At 35.3% G+C, this 19,277-nt stretch overlaps 1 protein-coding gene across 5 annotated transcripts in view; it reads right to left on the bottom strand.

Moving 5' to 3' along the window:
- LOC128230537 (uncharacterized) overlaps positions 1-19,277 on the bottom strand; it is a 95,913-nt gene that overhangs the window by 13,353 nt on the left and 63,283 nt on the right. Inside the window, exon 1 of one of the 5 annotated variants that reach the window (XM_052942889.1) lies at positions 15,429-16,388. The exons of the other annotated variants lie outside the window; for them this stretch is intronic. Within the exon in view, the coding sequence (XP_052798849.1) occupies positions 15,429-15,633 (205 nt within the window). The 5' untranslated portion in view covers positions 15,634-16,388. Of the gene's footprint in view, positions 1-15,428; positions 16,389-19,277 lie in introns of those variants that run through there. 5 annotated transcript variants of the gene reach the window in all.

Genomic DNA, 19,277 nt, shown 5'->3' with positions numbered 1-19,277 from the left:
GTAATTGATATTTTCCATAAATGCATTATTTAGAAAGTAGTTTAAGGTTTATTACTCAAAATTGATGATTGCTATACATGTGTATGTATTGATTTTAAATAAGGTGCCACTTTAAAATATTTCATCATAAATTCTGTGTTTGTCAAAGGAGTACATTTTCAGTGGGTGTCAATGGGTAGCTTGAAGCGCTTGGGTAAACTAGTGCCTGTGTCAATGGGTAGCTTGAAGCGCTTGGGTAAACTAGTGCCTGTGTCAATGGGTAGCTTGAAGCGCTTGGGTAAACTAGTGCCTGTGTCAATGGGTAGCTTGAAGCGCTTGGGTAAACTAGTGCCTGTGTCAATGGGTAACTTGAAGCGCTTGGGTAAACTAGTGCCTGTGTCAATGGGTAACTTGAAGCGCTTGGGTAAACTAGTGCCTGTGTCAATGGGTAACTTGAAGCGCTTAGGTAAACTAGTGCCTGTGTCAATGGGTAACTTGAAGCGCTTAGGTAAACTAGTGCCTGTGTCAATGGGTAACTTGAAGCGCTTGGGTAAACTAGTGCCTGTGTCAATGGGTAGCTTGAAGCGCTTGGGTAAACTAGTGCCTGTGTCAATGGGTAGCTTGAAGCGCTTGGGTAAACTAGTGCCTGTGTCAATGGGTAGCTTGAAGCGCTTGGGTAAACTAGTGCCTGTGTCAATGGGTAGCTTGAAGCGCTTGGGTAAACTAGTGCCTGTGTCAATGGGTAACTTGAAGCGCTTGGGTAAACTAGTGCCTGTGTCAATGGGTAGCTTGAAGCGCTTGGGTAAACTAGTGCCTGTGTCAATGGGTAGCTTGAAGCGCTTGGGTAAACTAGTGCCTGTGTCAATGGGTAACTTGAAGCGCTTGGGTAAACTAGTGCCTGTGTCAATGGGTAGCTTGAAGCGCTTGGGTAAACTAGTGCCTGTGTCAATGGGTAGCTTGAAGCGCTTGGGTAAACTAGTGCCTGTGTCAATGGGTAACTTGAAGCGCTTGGGTAAACTAGTGCCTGTGTCAATGGGTAGCTTGAAGCGCTTGGGTAAACTAGTGCCTGTGTCAATGGGTAGCTTGAAGCGCTTGGGTAAACTAGTGCCTGTGTCAATGGGTAGCTTGAAGCGCTTGGGTAAACTAGTGCCTGTGTCAATGGGTAGCTTGAAGCGCTTGGGTAAACTAGTGCCTGTGTCAATGGGTAGCTTGAAGCGCTTGGGTAAACTAGTGCCTGTGTCAATGGGTAGCTTGAAGCGCTTGGGTAAACTAGTGCCTGTGTCAATGGGTAGCTTGAAGCGCTTGGGTAAACTAGTGCCTGTGTCAATGGGTAGCTTGAAGCGCTTGGGTAAACTAGTGCCTGTGTCAATGGGTAACTTGAAGCGCTTGGGTAAACTAGTGCCTGTGTCAATGGGTAGCTTGAAGCGCTTGGGTAAACTAGTGCCTGTGTCAATGGGTAGCTTGAAGCGCTTGGGTAAACTAGTGCCTGTGTCAATGGGTAACTTGAAGCGCTTGGGTAAACTAGTGCCTGTGTCAATGGGTAGCTTGAAGCGCTTGGGTAAACTAGTGCCTGTGTCAATGGGTAGCTTGAAGCGCTTGGGTAAACTAGTGCCTGTGTCAATGGGTAGCTTGAAGCGCTTGGGTAAACTAGTGCCTGTGTCAATGGGTAACTTGAAGCGCTTGGGTAAACTAGTGCCTGTGTCAATGGGTAGCTTGAAGCGCTTGGGTAAACTAGTGCCTGTGTCAATGGGTAGCTTGAAGCGCTTAGGTAAACTAGTGCCTGTGTCAATGGGTAGCTTGAAGCGCTTGGGTAAACTAGTGCATTCAATGTATTAAAGCTGCTTTATAACAAATATATTTTGACCTTTATGTTTTAGTCTCAAATCAGCTCATTTTGGCATCGGTGCCTTCAATTCAGTCATATAAAGAAAATCACAATATAACAGATCTCAATTCTATGGTAAACTGCCGAAAATTTTCTTTTTCTTAAAGCAACGTTTTCAGCCATAAAACATTACGTTTTCGAACGTAAATATGAAACTTGCAATCTCCTCTTTTGTCAGCAGTCTTATATCTCTGGTTTCCAGACATTTACGCAAAAATTGGCTTATTCCAAGACAAAAAAAAATAAAAAAGTTTTCAAAACAATCGATCTGTGAGAGTACAGCTTTAAACGCTTGGGTGGACTAGTGCCTGTGACAATAATTGTTATGTCGTTCATGATTGAAGATTCTGCAGTGGGCGCGTTTAATACAAGGCAATCCTTTCGATCCATAATGCATAGTACAGAATAGCTTCAATAAAGAGTGCTCGCCCTATGTATACAATTACTACGGCACAGATCATTTACTGGAAGAAAGTATTCGGTATAGTGGTTGGTAGCAGTTTATCGTAACATCACCAGACTCAAGTGTAAATAACTAGCACACGTTTTTGTTTAAGAATTATATGGTATATGGTTACTTCTTTAAAGGATTGTTCCCTGACAAACAAAAATCCCATATCATATTTCGTGCTGTTTATATAAAAAAAATTAGTAGCGTACTATGAATGTTCCGTATAAGAAAAGTGTTTTCTAGAACAATATCATTCTTTAAGATTAAAACTAAAGCTGAGGAAAAAGTAAAAGAACTATGGTTAGTTTTGCCTCTTTCCATTAGAAATGAACCCGAAAGGTCTTTGTCCGTCCGACCAAAAATGGCAGTCCTAATTTCTGACGGGTTTAAAGATATTCTAAAAAAGCAGGCAAAATATTGACTAGGTAAGTTAAATAAGGTGCTTTAACAATTTCGGAACATTAATGTTTAACATCTTAAATATTCTGAAGATGTTTTTTCTTTTCACAAAATATTGATATAAAATCAATTTTTCAATTGGATTTATCAATTTTTCAACTGGATTTATTTTTCTACATGTAATAAACCTCACTTATTATTTTCTGTTTTGAAGTTAAAAAACTTTGCTAATTTGTTTAAAATCAAAACTGACATCTAAGGGTGTGCGTAAACTGTTTTAACGACCTCAAAAAATTACACACCTCTTATTGAGTCGTGAGTTTCGTATTCGATTTCCTTTTCAAGTGCGTCAACAATTCGTACCCTCGCGTCTATAAACATACGGGATGAACAGCATTATTAAAATCAGTGGGGTAAACAAGGCGCGTAATAACTTAAGAATTTACAAACAGCACTTTTAAAACCGGGTACATCTATGACGTTACTCGTATTGATGTTATTTGAATGGTAACCATTTAAAGCTGCACTCTAACAGATTGGCTGTTTTTACACTTTTTTTTTTTGGTCTAAGAATCAGCTGATGAACATGTTCCTTAAAGCGTTAGTAACGCTTTTAGCCATAAAACATCAATTTTCGAACGTAAATATGAAAAACTGAGATCTGATCTTTTGTCAGCAGTCTTATATTACTGGTTTCCAGATTTTTGCACAACGATTGGCTCATTCTAAGACATTTTTTTTTTTAAAAACCCAGTCAATCTGTGGAAGTGCAGTATTAACACGTGTATTGAACTGATTACGGGCCTTCGAATATGACCTAAGATTGTTTTTATCAGTACTTCGAACAGGGTCAACAGAAATTATCAGGTTGGGTCTGGGTAAACAAGTCTTTATTGAATTGCTATAAATTGTTCGTCACCAGGAAACATTTACTATTAAACCTTAAAAAACCAAAGAGATTATACCCGTTTGAACTGCACAAAACTTGAGTTCGAAATCGATGTTCATAAAAATGGTAAACGTTATTTAACATTGGCTTGAATTTTATGTCCCAATCATTGACCGAAATTTCAACTTGACGGAATTTTGTAGAACGATTAAACGCTGTTTTTTTGCAACTTGACGGAATTTTGTAGAACGTGACAACGCTTATATTTTGGCCAATTATTGCATCACTAAAATACAAGCAAATCTAAAAAAGTACACAGGTGTAGAAGCAGAATATAGCATATTCTTTTATAGGCTTTGAAATAGTTTCATATATTTTCTGTCACAAAAGTATTCAGAAAATAACGTCACCGACGTGTTCGTTTAAATCGGTTGTAACCCGTGATGACCCATGTGAGAACCCCTTTGAAGTCACGTGATTCCTAACCTTGGAGGAGTTTTACAAGAATACAACACGAACCTACCGATGTGTAAAGCGACATCAATGCGGAGAGGATCTAGAATACAATGTTGTGTAGTATTTAAAAAAAACATTCTGCAACCAACAAGACATAATCTGTAATCATGTTGATGCGATGTGATTCCGGTTTGCGAGTTCAGAACTACCAATCAAGAATACCACACAAACTTACCCTGGTAAAACTTACAAGGCATAAACTAAGTGCAATCACCATCAAGGACTGTCGTGGAAAGGTTTGTTTTACAACCAACCGAAAATAATCTGCAGACACCGTGATGCAGTGATTTACGAGTTTAAAGCAATCAAATATTTTATAACATAAAGACAAAAGGTTTTTAGTCCGTTCAGGAACCATCAAGGACAGTCGTGGAAAGTTTTTATTAAGCAAATGAGGAAGAATCTGCAGTCAAACAGGAAAGACGGAAGACATTAAAGGGACTAGACACATATTGTACCAAAATCGAAAAATACAGTATTTTCCCCAAACAAGAATAGAATTGTCAATACAAGCTAGTTTGAGCCCAATAAGACATCATTTTACATTAATTAAATAATAATTTGTCGTTGCCTCAACTGTATACCAATTAAAAAATATCGTATAATGGTTTGCCAGTTTAGTGTGTAAATGTAGCATGTAAAAATCACGTGATTATAACAGATACATACACCGACTCTATTTTTAATTTTACTAGGATTTACATGGTAGACAAACCCAATACATTTTGAATTGGAAAAACACACACAAAAACATCGAAAGATACATTTGTAGTAAGCGATGTGAAACATCAATAAGTAAGATCCAATGCGTTGTACATAACGATACCAATTGTATGTACAATTTTGACCATTTTCTGTTTTTCTTGCAATGGTATCATCTGGAGTCTAGTCCCTTTAACTCAATTCAGAGTGCATCAAGAACAGTTGAAAAAGTATTCTAAAACCAGCGAGATAGAATCTGCAAGCATCATGATGCAATACCATTCCAGTTTTTGCAAGTTGAGAGCAGCCAAACAAGAATTCCACAATCAGGGCAAAAGCCATCAAGGACAGTCGTGGAAAGTTGTTCACGACACGTTGAGGATAATCTGCAAACATCATGATGTCCCGTCAACCCACTGACTGAGTTATTTGCATGTTTAGAAAGCAGTCAAAAAACTGTATCACACGAGCGTACAAAAAGTGCTATCAAGGTTATGACCTACCAATTATGGCAAACAGGTAGTTCAATTAGCAGCGGCGAGATGAAAGCATCCCTACCTAGAAACCAAGGAATATTTTCCTGATCACCGGGGAATGTGACCCAACGCCCACCCAACCAAACATCATGACATTCTCCAACTTTCCTCATAACGAGGCTTTAATGAACTCCATAGGAATTAGCCGCTATTGCAACTTTCTGTAAATAGTGAGGCCAAGTTTGTAAAAATATTTATAGTGTGCGGGTATGGCCATACAAACCAGTTAAAGCCCCCAGTAGACTCGTGTTCAAGTGAACTCGTGTTTCACTGGCCGTTTCGAGGCGGCGGTAATCCCATCTTTTATCAGTCAAGTTATTTTGATGTGTGTGTTTTTTGTGGTGTTTGTATTTGTGTATGTGGTGTTTGTATTTGTGTTTGTTTGTGTTTGTATTTGTGTATGTGGGGTTTGTATTTTTGCAAGTGGTGTTTGTATTTGTGCGTGTGGTATTTGTATCTATGTATGTGGTGTTTGTATTTGTGTATGTGGTGTTTGTATTTGTGTATGTGGTGTTCGTATTTGTGTATGTGGTGTTTGTATTTGAGTATGTGGTATTTGTGTATGTGGTGTTTGTATTTGTGTATGTGGTGTTTGTATTTGTGTATGTGGTGTTTGTATTTGTGTATGTGGTGTTTGTATTTGTGTATGTGGTGTTTGTATTTGTGTATGTGGTTTTTGTATTTGTGTATGTGGTGTTTGTATTTGTGTATGTGGTGTTCGTATTTGTGTATGTGGTGTTTGTATTTGAGTATGTGGTTTTTGTATTTGTGTATGTGGTGTTGTAGATACGTTTGTGAGTTCATTGTTGTTCGGGCTCGTGTGCCTTTCAACCAGGGTAATTTTTTATTTGTTTTTATAACAGGGCTTGTCTCTGCAGTTTTCATTGTATTGCTATGTTAATCATTTACTTCTTTTGATTAGGATATTTTTTTTACTCATATCATATTTAAAACAGGCATAGTTCATCCGTTAATTTGTTTAAACTGACACTCTTATTCAAAATCAATACATACATACACATGTATAACAAACATACTTTTTAAGTGATAAACCTTCAACTTCTTACTGAATAATGCAGTTATGGAAAGTATTTATTACTGATAACAAGTTTATAACCGTGTATTTAATAGCTGAAAACGCAAAAATATTAAATGATCGGTGAATGCTAAAAGATTTACTGCGATCTACTGTTGTCGCATATGGTAGAACTACCGTGTTTTCTGCACCTTTCTTTCAAATTAATCACAGTATCTTTAATAAGAACCACTGTTTTCGACATTAATTAATCATTTTTGGTAAATTGAAACAATTGTATCAAATATGGTAAATCTTAGTTGGGAGTAAGAGAGCATCTTTAATCTACGCACCCCCTCTTAAATCGTCCAAGTTTGCTTTTTGTTTCAACAGTGGAGAATAAAAAGTAATAAGAAATGCACCATTTCGGGCTAAACATTGTTCAAACTTTCTTGAGGGTGTATCCTGAGACCCCCATGCAAATAGTTTATGCCATATACTTTCGGTTCTGGGGTAGGGGCGAATGTTAAAAGGTTGTGCCCCTAAGATACGCCCCCTCTAACGTCAATTGCTGGAACCGCCCATGGCATATATGTTGCAAACACTATGTATAACAATTATTTAAACATAAATGTTAAACAATAATGTACTTCAATTTTAAAATACACTTAAATTCAGACTCAAGTTGTTAGCGAATAGTCGGACCCTATTGTTTTTTAAATTAATATTTCAAGAAATGTATTATTGTAGTAACCTTTTATAAATTTTGTCGAGTGTATTTCAGGAAAAAATCCAGGATACAAAGTTAGTGGGGGCATCGCTTAGGGGACGTAACCTTTAGACTTGCGCCTCTCCATAAGAACAGAAGTTCATTTGGTTTAAAGTGTTGGCAGAAGGTTTTTTTTGGAGTACTCCCCATAGACAATTTTAACAATATATAGTCCAAAACTTGGGCGTATTTTGTATTTTATAACTTTATTTCTCCAATATTAAAATAAAAAAATAAACGCGAACGATTAAGGGGGGGGGGGGGGCGGCGGTTGGGTGCCCAGGTCCGCTAGTGTATATGATGTTTCATACATGTACGTTGCGTATAATTAACATGATGTGTATGCACTCATTTATCAAAAGCAGTGGTCCTTGTATTAAATAGCTGTACACAATAATGTTCGGGGTGTATCTGTTCTGCATTTTAACCATAAATAAGTAAAGCACTTTTAAGTAATTTATTCCCATAATGAATTGAAATAGTGTATTTTTATTAGTTTGTGGCGTAGGAGTGTCGCTTTAAAGCTGCACTCTCACAGATTAAAGGTTTTGACATTATTTTTTTTTGTCTTGGAACAAGCCAATTTTTGCAAAAATCCATGGAAACCAGTTATATAAGACTACTGACAAAAAATTAGATCGCAGATTTTTATTAAAGTTCAAAAAATGATGTTTTATGCATTTTTCCTAAACCGTTAGTAACGGTTTAAGCCACTACGATCTGATTTTTTATCAGCAATCTTATATCATTGGTTTGCAGATATTTACGCAAAAATTTGCTCTTTCCAAGACAAAAAAAAAAAAGTTGTAAAAATGGTTTTTCTGTAAGAGTGCGGCTTTAAAATGTTGCTGGTTTAATGTCATTGACCGATAAAGGACGTAGTAAACAAATCTGTCGCTTGAGCGTTTAACAAACTGGGTGTTGTAAAATTCAATATATCGTTTAGTATTTCAACTACCTCTTGTCCCGTTGTGTTCTGAAAGTAGGTCGCAGCTCTTTACATTCCTATACAAACCATTATTCCCCAACAGTTAAACGTTGAATACGATATTTGGTAATATGTAAGCTAAGTTGAGTTAGTCATAATTGATTAAAGTATGGTTTGCAAAGTTTGACAATTTAAGAATGTACATGGACGGAGTTTGAGAACTTAAGAGTGTACAGTGGCGGTTTCATGCTAAGCGAGGGGCGCACTGTTTTGAGCGCAACTAAGAAAGTACACCCCCTTCCTAATACGAACAATACATAGTTTAAATGAGTTAATTATAGCTTGACATCATTGCCAAAGAAAAGATATAGCGATTCGAGTATGTTATATTGCATTTAAGTGCAGTCCATTCATATTGCTTTCGGATATAGACATCAAAATACAAATTTAAACATGTTTAAGGGTAAGCGCCCCCCCACCCCCCTTCCCCCACACACCTGAAATCGTCCAAGTTTTCTTTAAATTTCAATCTAGGAGAAGTTAAGTAATAAAGTTCGCCCAAAATGCACCATTTCGGACTAAAAAATGTTAAAGTTTTCAGGTGGAGTACCCCCACAACCCCTTGGCAACAGTTCAAACCAAATTAACTTTGTATCGGAGGGAGGGCGTAAGTCAGAAAGTTACGCCTCCTCTAACGTCAAATCCTGGATTCGTCCCTGGTCTAAACCCGCTAGTATTGTACAGTTCTTTTCACTTAATACTGGTCTGAATAAAATACATTCGTGCAACACGGTAGTTGTTTATTTAAGAGGGCGTGCAATGCCATCTCGATCATGAATTACAGCGTCACGAATCAAATAGTGTTTGCATAAGCGGACCATTAAAGCTCTTACTTTCAACTCAAAAATATTAATTCATACGATTTATAAAAGTTGATTGTTCGACCGTTCTGTAAAGTTTTGAGCATGAAAGTTGGTGATGATCAACATCTCATTGGGTTTTGCTTTGTCATTGCCTTTGTCTATACACATTATGCACAAGTCAATTTTTACCTTTCAGTTGGCCCCGCAGTGCCGGTTGAATGCGGTGGTTTTGTCTTCGCGCAACATATAGCGGGGAATGGGCCTAACCTAAAGTCCCTTGGGTGCCGAGGCATTTGGCGGGGATTTTACCATCAGTTAATCCGCGCAGGGCGGGGATCTTAGCCGGGGTTGGCTGGATCGAAAGTTAAAGTCCCCGCTATTCCCCGGACCTGGGGGCCGTGGTTACAGTTGACTGGTGCATTAACATGTTACATAAATATGTGGATTGCCACTATCATGGATGCATGTCAAAACCAGCATCAGTGTATGTATACCACGTCATAAATTACGTCATAAAATGCTAGTTCGGAAGGCAAAACTTTGCTTCGAATGATGACATAAAACAAAGATAACTTCTTTTTTCTTCACCATTTTAAATGAAACAAAGGGCAGTCTATGCCGCTTAAAGAGCACCGCCTTTGTTATATTACCAGAGTTTGTTAGTTGATTAGTTTCCTCAAACACTTCGACAAGCCTCTTTCAAAAATAATATTTTGACAGTGACGATTTTGTGACAAGGTTTGTCGAAGTGTCTTAAGAAACTAAGCTATCAATCAAACTCTGGTGAAAGACCTGTAAGCGGCGAAAACTGCAATATGTTTCATTTAAAATGGTGAATAAATAGTAAAGTTGTAAAGTTATCTTTGTTTAAAGTCTTGATTAGAAGCAGAATGTTGCCTTTCGACGTAGTATTTATGACGTAATTTATCACGTGGTATACACACACTGCGCATATAGTCCTACAGACATCAGATCCCCTGACTCAATAAGCGATGGAAATGATCTTCAATAATAAGGTTCATGTTCGAATGTTTGTTCTCGCCCACACCAGATTAATTCGATCCGTTCCAACTGCAAGTTCACCTTATATTTGAAAAAAGTAGTTCATATCAAGCCGGAATGAAAGTGATTAAATGTTATTATTTCCCTGATCAAGTTATCATTCACCAATATCTTCAAATCTTTCGCTCGTATATACATCAAACACATAATATTGTAAAGCTGCACTCTCACAATTTTACCGTTTTGACAACATTTTTGTTTTGGAATGAGCCAATGTTGGCGTATATATATATATATATATATATATATATTAAACCAGTGATATAAGACTGCTGCAAAAAGATCAGATCGCAGTTTTTCATATTTACGTTCGAATATTAATGATATATGGCTAAAAGCGTTACTAATGCTTTAAGAAAAAATGCATAAAACATTAAATTTTGAACATAAATATGAAAACCTGCCATCTGAATTTCTGTCAGCAGTCTTATATCACTGGTGTCCATGCATTTTCACAAAAATAGCTATTTCCAAGACAAAAGATAAAAAAGGAAAAAAAGGTGACTAAACGTTGAATCTGTGAGAGTGCAGCTTTAAGACACAATATCTGATTGACACGACAGTGAATCCTCTATGTACTTTAAAGTTGCACTTAAAGTTTGCTCTTTCCAAGACAAAAAAAATAAAAAAAAGTTGTCAAAACGTTCAATTTGGGAGAGTGCAGCTTTAAGACACCATCTCTGACTGACACCAGTGAATCCTCTATGTACTTTAAGAAAAAAACAACCAACACAAGTTTGGTCAAAGCCAATCCTAACTTTTTTTATCTTAAAAGCTTGTAACCACAAATATACATTAATATGATATTCAGACACGGACTTGAAATTTTCATACATGGGAGTTTGCGTAAAAGTGATTTAAATGCTCGGGCGAGTCGAAAGTAGCACTGAACGATAACAGAAAATTAGCCTGCATACTTAAGCGTAAACACGTTTTAAATCTAGATATAAAATACATTTTATGGAAATGCATGATCTGTAGTGTCAGCACATATTAAACTGATCTATATTAGATAATAAATATGTTTGCTATGACATGCCGAAGAAAAAAAACAGGGATGAAATTTGATGTATCTGCATCAAGATATTATCATCATTCTTCCTCAAAAGGGATCCATTTTATTCAACTATCAAATACAATTGAACTGAATTAAATTGAATTGATTTAATATAAAACAAAATTTTGTTTCTAATTCTAAAACGGTCAAACATGTTTAAAGGAAATTCCCATTATGATATGCCAGCAATTTAAATATTAACTTATGTGTTTTTAGTAGATCCTATTTTCAGTTTTATTCTGTTCAATTTTTGTCATTAAATAATATAATTGTTTATATAATTGTTCGATGAATTGAGAGGATATCAAATGAAGTGTGTTTATCATCTGATTGTTTTCGAAGAGAAATAAGACTTAAGTTTTTTTGGCCCTGCAGACGAAAAGTCATTCCTCTCTGTGTATGTGCTAATTCGCGGGTCTAAAGATAACCACATAACCATTTGCGAATAAATCAAATGTTTGAAATTAAAATTCAAACAGTTTTTGAATAACAATTTTATATCGATTTTGACCATAAACGATATGAATACGTTCAAGATATCATATAACACCCAGCACCAAGGTAGGCATACCAAACTTTATATACATGTCCTGGGTCAATATTTAACATGAACTTGTCCTATTTGTTTTCAACATATTCATAACCATTGTTACTGAATCTTTGGTGTCATTAACAAAGTCAAACAAAAGAAAGGGCAATACTTCAACACCTTGATCAAATCTTGAGTTTAACTTCCTCAACACGACGATGACTGACCTTCACTGGACAAGTTAAATACACGCTGTTTGAACTGTTGAGATTAAGCAGTTATATAAAATTGTTATCAAACCTAAATGGCCGATATGTTTATGTTATTTGACCCTTTGACACCGCCTTGTACACTAGCCAAAATAAAATGGTTTGGTTAGGGCAACATCCTTTCCAAAAACAGGTATTTGTTTAGGCTTTATATTAGAACGTTATTGTCATCATTGGAGAATTGTGTTAAAGTTATCTTCTGTAGAAAGCTTTAAAAGATTAAAATTACATCTTAAAGCACACGCTTAAAAACGTTTATTTCTATTTTTACCAACTGACTATAAAATCGGTAGGGTCGGGTAACCCGAACCAAATCTATTGTTTTAGGCCCACTGATATTTGACGGATTTTTGTTCATACGATCTACTTCCAAAGTATTTCATTGGAGACAAAATAAACAAGCATAACTGAAACTTTACAATAAGTTGTCATTTTATGTCCATCATAAGTTGTTAGTATAAGTTCAAGATCGCAATATAATTCACCTCGTGAACACAAAAAAAGTAAATACTTCACCATTGGTGAAATATATTGCGATACTACACTAAAACAAACAGTTATCCTTTATATATTATAGCAAAAACTTACATGCAAGGCTGCGAAAGAACTTGGCTGAAATTAGCTGTGACAAAGTTTCTGGAAACATTACATGGATATCATATAGCCAGCCGTTTTCCCAGAAATGGCGAATATTCTTTTACAGAAATCGGATGCTTTTCCTTAAGCGCTGTCTGAAATCGACTGCTTTATAATGAGATATAAACTGCCGAGGTAAAATTTGTCGACGCAAATGTATTCACTATTGCGCAAATCGAGTGTATATCATTGCTTCAACATAGCTTGAAATAAATGACATCCAGTACAAAAAAGAGGTTTACCGAAAGAGAAAAACAAACACCACATAATTAAACAGAAAATTATGGGGGGATCAACATTTGCTTTCAGAATATAACAAAACAGACAAGGAAGCGAAACATTCACTTTTTCTCATCGTAGACATAAAATCATACAGCAAACAATGTGGATGTCAAGCCTTTGAACCCAAAACACTTAGCAAAATACGTCAAACACTATACACTTGACCAATGACAATTTGATGCTTACGAAATGCACAAACAATAAGGTTCACAATCAGGTGATCAGGGAAAAAAATAAGATCATAATTAGTATGAAAGTGGATTCGAATTATTTTTAATGAGACATTTAAGATACTCGACGCTCGAAACTCTGTTTAAAACAAGTAACCTGTGGTCATGATAAATACCAACATCCTCAAGTGCAAGTCTATACTCAGAAAAGCACTTTTATTAAATTACAAAGAATCATCTTTACTGTATTCGTTTTTCAAAACAATTTGACCATTGAAAAATTTCTAATAGTTAAATTTCGTCATCAGAAAACAACTGGAAAAAGTTGATCAAAGAAAGTAAGAGTTGCACCTTCGCAACTGTGGTCTGAACACTGACTTGGATACAGTAAGTAATCATGGCCACAGCTTTAGCATATTTGAATATAGCAAGCCAGTATCTTCACTTAAAACCATTATAAAGAAGCTATATATATATATATATATATGGAATATTAATGAGCTTGAAATTGATGAATTACAAATTCTAGAAATGAGGAGTGATTTTGCAACCTGTATCTGATGTTAATATGGATGAAGGAGTCTAGATTCTGGAGTGATTTTGCAACCTGTATCTTATGTTAATAAGAACTAAAGATTCTAGATTCTGGAGTGATTTTGCAACCTGTATCTGATGTTAATATAAAATAAAGATTCTAGATTATAGAGCACTTTTGCAACCAGTATCTGACGTTAATATGAATTAAAGATTCTAGATTCTGGAGTGATTTTGCAACCGGTATCTGATGTTAATATGGATGAAGGAGTCTAGATTCTGGAGTGATTTTGCAACCTGTATCTGATGTTAACATAAAATAAAGATTCTAGATTGTAGAGTACTTTAGCAACCTGTATCTGATGTTAATATTGATGAAAGATTCTAGATTCTGGAGTGATTTTGCAACCTGTATCTGATGTTAATATTGATGAAAGATTCTAGATTCTGGAGAGATTTTGCAACCTGTATCTCATGTTAATATTGATGAAAGATTCTAGATTCTGGAGAGATTTTGCAATCTGTATCTGATGTTAATATTGATGAAAGATTCTAGATTCTGGAGAGATTTTGCAACCTGTATCTGATGTTAATATTGATGAAAGATTCTAGATTCTGGAGAGATTTTGCAACCTGTATCTGATGTTAATATTGATGAAAGATTCTAGATTCTGGAGTGATTTTGCAACCTGTATCTGATGTTAATATTGATGAAAGATTCTAGATTCTGGAGAGATTTTGCAACCTGTATCTGATGTTAATATTGATGAAAGATTCTAGATTCTGGAGTGATTTTGCAACCTGTATCTGATGTTAATATTGATGAAAGATTCTAGATTCTGGAGAGATTTTGCAACCTGTATCTCATGTTAATATTGATGAAAGATTCTAGATTCTGGAGAGATTTTGCAACCTGTATCTGATATTAATATGAATCAAAGGTTCTAGATTGTAGAGGATTTTTTCTACGTGTTTCTAATTTAATGATGGATTAAAGGTTAAGGAAACGGGATTTTTTCTACGTTTAGTATGATTTAAAGATTTTAGATTTACGAGTCATTTTGTCTCTTGTTCCAGACACTATTGTGGATTTCTCGTTTTCGTAAACTAAATACTTATATTAACGATGATGTCCTAACACGGTTTTATTATTTACTAATAAATCAATATTTGGATTATTCTTTAAACTTCATGTTTATACCCGTGGATAAAGAGCATTCTTGGAAGAACTTATTGTTTTACAGGCTCAGCATACACTTTGGTCTTTTTTCTGAACCGACAGAATGGAACTTTTGTTCCCCTGACTTTTGTTTGATCATACATAATCAGTATTTAACAGCTTTAGACAACAGTTCCCTGTGTGAAATTGCTATATTGAAGGTCATCCTCAACTTGTAAGAAAATAATAAAAAAACAGGCGTAAACGGGCGAAATTGGTATGAAGCTAAATACATATTTAAAAGCATTCGTGTTAGGGTAAGTATCCATGGGACGAACATTCTCGGATCAACTGTGGACGAATAGACTCGGGGCAACTCCGGGACGAACAATCTCGGATTTACTACTCCCTCTTCATTTTTACTTCCAATCCTGTACTTGTAGACTGATTTTGAAAATTGTACTATATTTCATTCATGGAAAAGGGCGTTTTCAAGTACTTTTAACAGAAAGTAGGGTTTGTTTTATCTATAAATCAATGTATGAAATATACTTTGAAACGGATTTCTTTAAAACGACCAATATAGAACATAGAATAATGTATTCTTTGACAGGCATAATCAAAAGAACTTTTCAGTCTTATCTTGCCAAAAATCGAGAAAATTACTTTTAATAAGACTATTTCGGTGACATTGGACAATATGTACTCGGATATATTGTTTTAGACACCAGTTTTCAAAACTAATGTATCGTAAAATCTACAATGAATTTAATTAGTAAGAATGAATATAGGCTTTACCTCCACCGTGGGCGGGCGAAATTGGAATGAGATTAAGAACATATTTGTAGCCGTTCGTGCTTGGGTGATAATCCGTGGGACGAACACTCTCGGAGCATCCGTGGGGCGTACAGCCGCGGCGTGACTCCTTCCGCCACTTCCGCAAATGGGCTTTCTTCATAGCTGGAGTAACGTACGTTCGGGTGATGTTCAACTCTACGCCCATGGGTATAATGTTTTCTTCTTGGAACTCCAGCTGATAAGGTGACAAATTTCAAGAAACCTTTCAGAATTGATAAAAATGGTCATGTCTTAAACTTGAAGGATGAATTAGAGCTAGTTTCTTAGAACAGCATGTTGTTCTCGATGGCGTACTGTGGTCGAATAATCTTGTCGCCTCTGTGTGTTTTTTATCTTTTGTATTATCTTGATGATAAGTTCTGAACTTAAGATGGTCGTTTCTCGCAATTACAACGTCGGAGATTTTGAACGACGTCTATCGATCACCTTCGTAGTGAAATCAATGGCTTGTATTGAATACGAAGCTAACATTCATACTGCCACGCTATATATGGAACACAGAAAATCCAATATCTCCTCGTTTCCACGTAACTATAGTGTTCTGTTGTGTATCTAAACTACTTCCTGTTTCACCGATCGTTCACAACAACACTAAACAACAAAGTGTCCTTCACTTTAAACTCGCCCTTTACCACAGCTTAAAACGAGATGAGATCTTAGCCAATATGATATCACTATACTGTATATGTCCAACACAATTTCCTGAGTACTTAATTTGTAATGCTACACTTAAATGATCGTTCATGTCACCTTCAAATCCAAATAAAAACTGAAAAATTCATTCCCATATAACACAGGCCGAGAATGTTCTATATCTATTTATTATTCGATACGTCGTTTCTGTCGCTTAAAATGTCTATATAAAGCCACAACTGCATTAAAGGTCGGCGCTTTATCCTTCCTCGTTTAAACCAGCTCGCGATAAAACTACGGTATAATAAACACAACGCGCTTAATGTACATTTATCGCCAAACCTAGTCTGAACATGTATAATACGCCTTATGTTTGGTTAAGGTTGGGGAATATCTGTTAAAGGTACATTGTCATTAGGTTTTAGAAAAAAATAACTTCTTTTATTCGCTATTAAATGTTAAGTTACGGCTGGCATGTCTGTTAAAGGTACATTATCATTAGGTATTAGAAAAATTATCTCGTTCAATTCGCTTAAGTTTGGTTAAGGTAGGGGATATCTGTTAAAGGTACATTGCCATCGGGTTTTATGAAATCATCAGGTATTATAAGTTCGCTAATGTTTGGATAAGGTTGATATCTGTTAAAGGTGCATTGTCATTAGGTTTTATAAAATCAACTGGTATGAATCACTTATGCTGGATTAAGGTTGATATCTGTTAAAGGTACATTGTCACTGGATTTATGAAATCAACTTGTATAATTCGCTAATGTTGGATTAAGGTTGATATCTGTTAAAGGCACATTGTCACTGGGTTTTATGAAATCAACTGGTTTAATTCACTAATGTTGTGTTAAGGTTGATATCTGTTGAAGGCACATTGTCATTGGGTTTTATGAAATCAACAGACTAATGTTGGGTTAAGGTCTGTTAAAGGTACATTGTCATTGTTTTTCTATGAACAGTTTTGCCTTATCTTGACGTTCAGTTTTCAATATTTAATATTCAATTCCGACATTTAAAAATATCCTGTTCATGACGTCATTTCCTATATTGCGTACATACTGATGAAGGTCAAATTGACTGAAACGTTGTTAAAATTAATGTTGAAATTGGACTTCTATTTTTATTATAGACACTTAGAATTACATTCTAGTATTTTAAATTACAGTTATAACTAATATTGACGCGTTTTTTTTTCAGAAACAACTTCTGTCCAAAACAACTACCTTTATGATTGTTTTCAAGCTTACCATACGCACATTCGGAACATAACCTTCCAAAGGTTGGTTAATGTCTATTGAAAAAAAAAGAAAATAACGATCGTTTTCTTAAAAAAATAAAGATCACATTTATATCTATCAAGGAAATAAAGATCAAGGTTAGAAAGAAATTAAAAAGATTAAACGATGTTTCCGGAAAATAAACCGAATCTTCGTAATAAGTAGCATTCGGAACACCTCGGCCATTTTCCATCGAAAACAACTTCGTATGTATGCCGGTATTTAGTAGAAGTAGTTCGCAAAATTTTGAATACATTTTTTAAATAATTGTAGTGTTTTTACGTGTATTTGTATTACATATATAAAATTGATTGCCAGTGAAGTGCACTATTGCATAACTCATTAAGATTATCAAAAGTGTCATGAAGTATAACTGAACTGTTAAATTGAAATTACTACGCGATCTACTTTCAGCGTAGTTAAATGTTAAAATTTCTGATATTGTAAACCGTTCGTTTACATCTGAGGTTGTTCTCGATGAAAAATGGTAATGAAGTATGAACGTAGCGAACGAGCCCTCTTAATCAGTAGGATATTACTTCAGGTTGTCTAACTGACTTAGAATACAACCATCATTGGCTGATACATTGTCAAAGGAAACTCTGACGCAGGGAGTGTGTGTCGGATGAGTGGGAGGAGGCGGAAAACACGCGAAAGTGGAAATTCTCCATGATTAAGTGGTAGTGAGTGTCGATCTGCAATATCATTGGCTGAAAATGAAGATTGTATTCTAAAACGGAAAGGGTTTAACGATTACCGGGCCTTTTGGAACATTCACAAGTAAGAGCTCGTACAATTGTATGTTTATTTTTGACGGTACAATACTACATTCTAAATATATTATTAAGGTTTTAAGGAATCCCAAGGTTTTTTTTTTTTTTTGCTTTGTTTTCTTTTATGAAATATACTATAATAATTTCACAATTTAAGGCATTTTGTCGCTTTAGGCAAGATTCGAATGGCTCCATTCATCAAAAAGAATGGAACAACCCATTGAGTACATCTATATTGACGCAGGCGAGGCTTGCTCTGCACATATATGTTATTTCTAGTTGTCAATTCGCTCCGAAAATGAGTCCAAAAACTACTTTTTGTTTAACTCTGACTAAAAATAATTAATTGACGGGTTTAAAGATAACTTCAACAACAAATTAAAACTTCTCTATGTGCCTTTATCAAATACGATATAAAAAGTTCGTATACTGTCAGAGTACGGTACAATGTTCTTTAAGAGTAGATAGCATAAGAACGTGTATACATTAAAAAAAATGTAGAAAAAATAACGTGTAATTGTCATGAAATAATCATCCAAAAAAGCGAAGAGTAAAAAAAATATTCTTCATATCTGATTCATTTCTTCCGAATTCGATGGGTTTTGTTTTGTCAGATAAAAGGTCATTCCAGTGCTCTATACTGACGGGCTTAAAGATAACCATCTTTTTAAATTTAAGTATATATGTTTATTTAAGTATATATGTTTTTATTCAAAACATTGACTTTGAAACTATTTAGGTAGATAGCATAACATTTCAGATACTAAATAATTAAATGATATAAATTTTTGAATGCTAAGATATTTGCACAACGGGAAATAACTGGTATTTAATCTACTACATAACGCCGTTATGTAAGTTTTTCTTTTGAGAAGTGAATGCAATTTAGTTCCGCCAAGTGACTTAAGCATTTTGTCAACTGCTGTTAAAGCTGCACTCTCACAGATTTACCATTTTTACAACTTTTTTATTTTTTGTCTTGGAAATGGGCAAATTTTTGCGTTAATATCCGCAATCCAATAATATAAGACTGCTGACTAAAGATCAGATCACAGATTTTCATATTTTAAAGTTTATTGTTGAAACATTTCGTACAAGCTT

The sequence above is a fragment of the Mya arenaria genome, chromosome 4 (assembly GCF_026914265.1).
Source record: "Mya arenaria isolate MELC-2E11 chromosome 4, ASM2691426v1".
NCBI lineage: Eukaryota > Metazoa > Mollusca > Bivalvia > Myida > Myidae > Mya > Mya arenaria.
The sequence above is the reverse complement of the archived record's forward strand: the minus strand, read 5'-3'. Positions and strand labels throughout refer to the sequence as shown.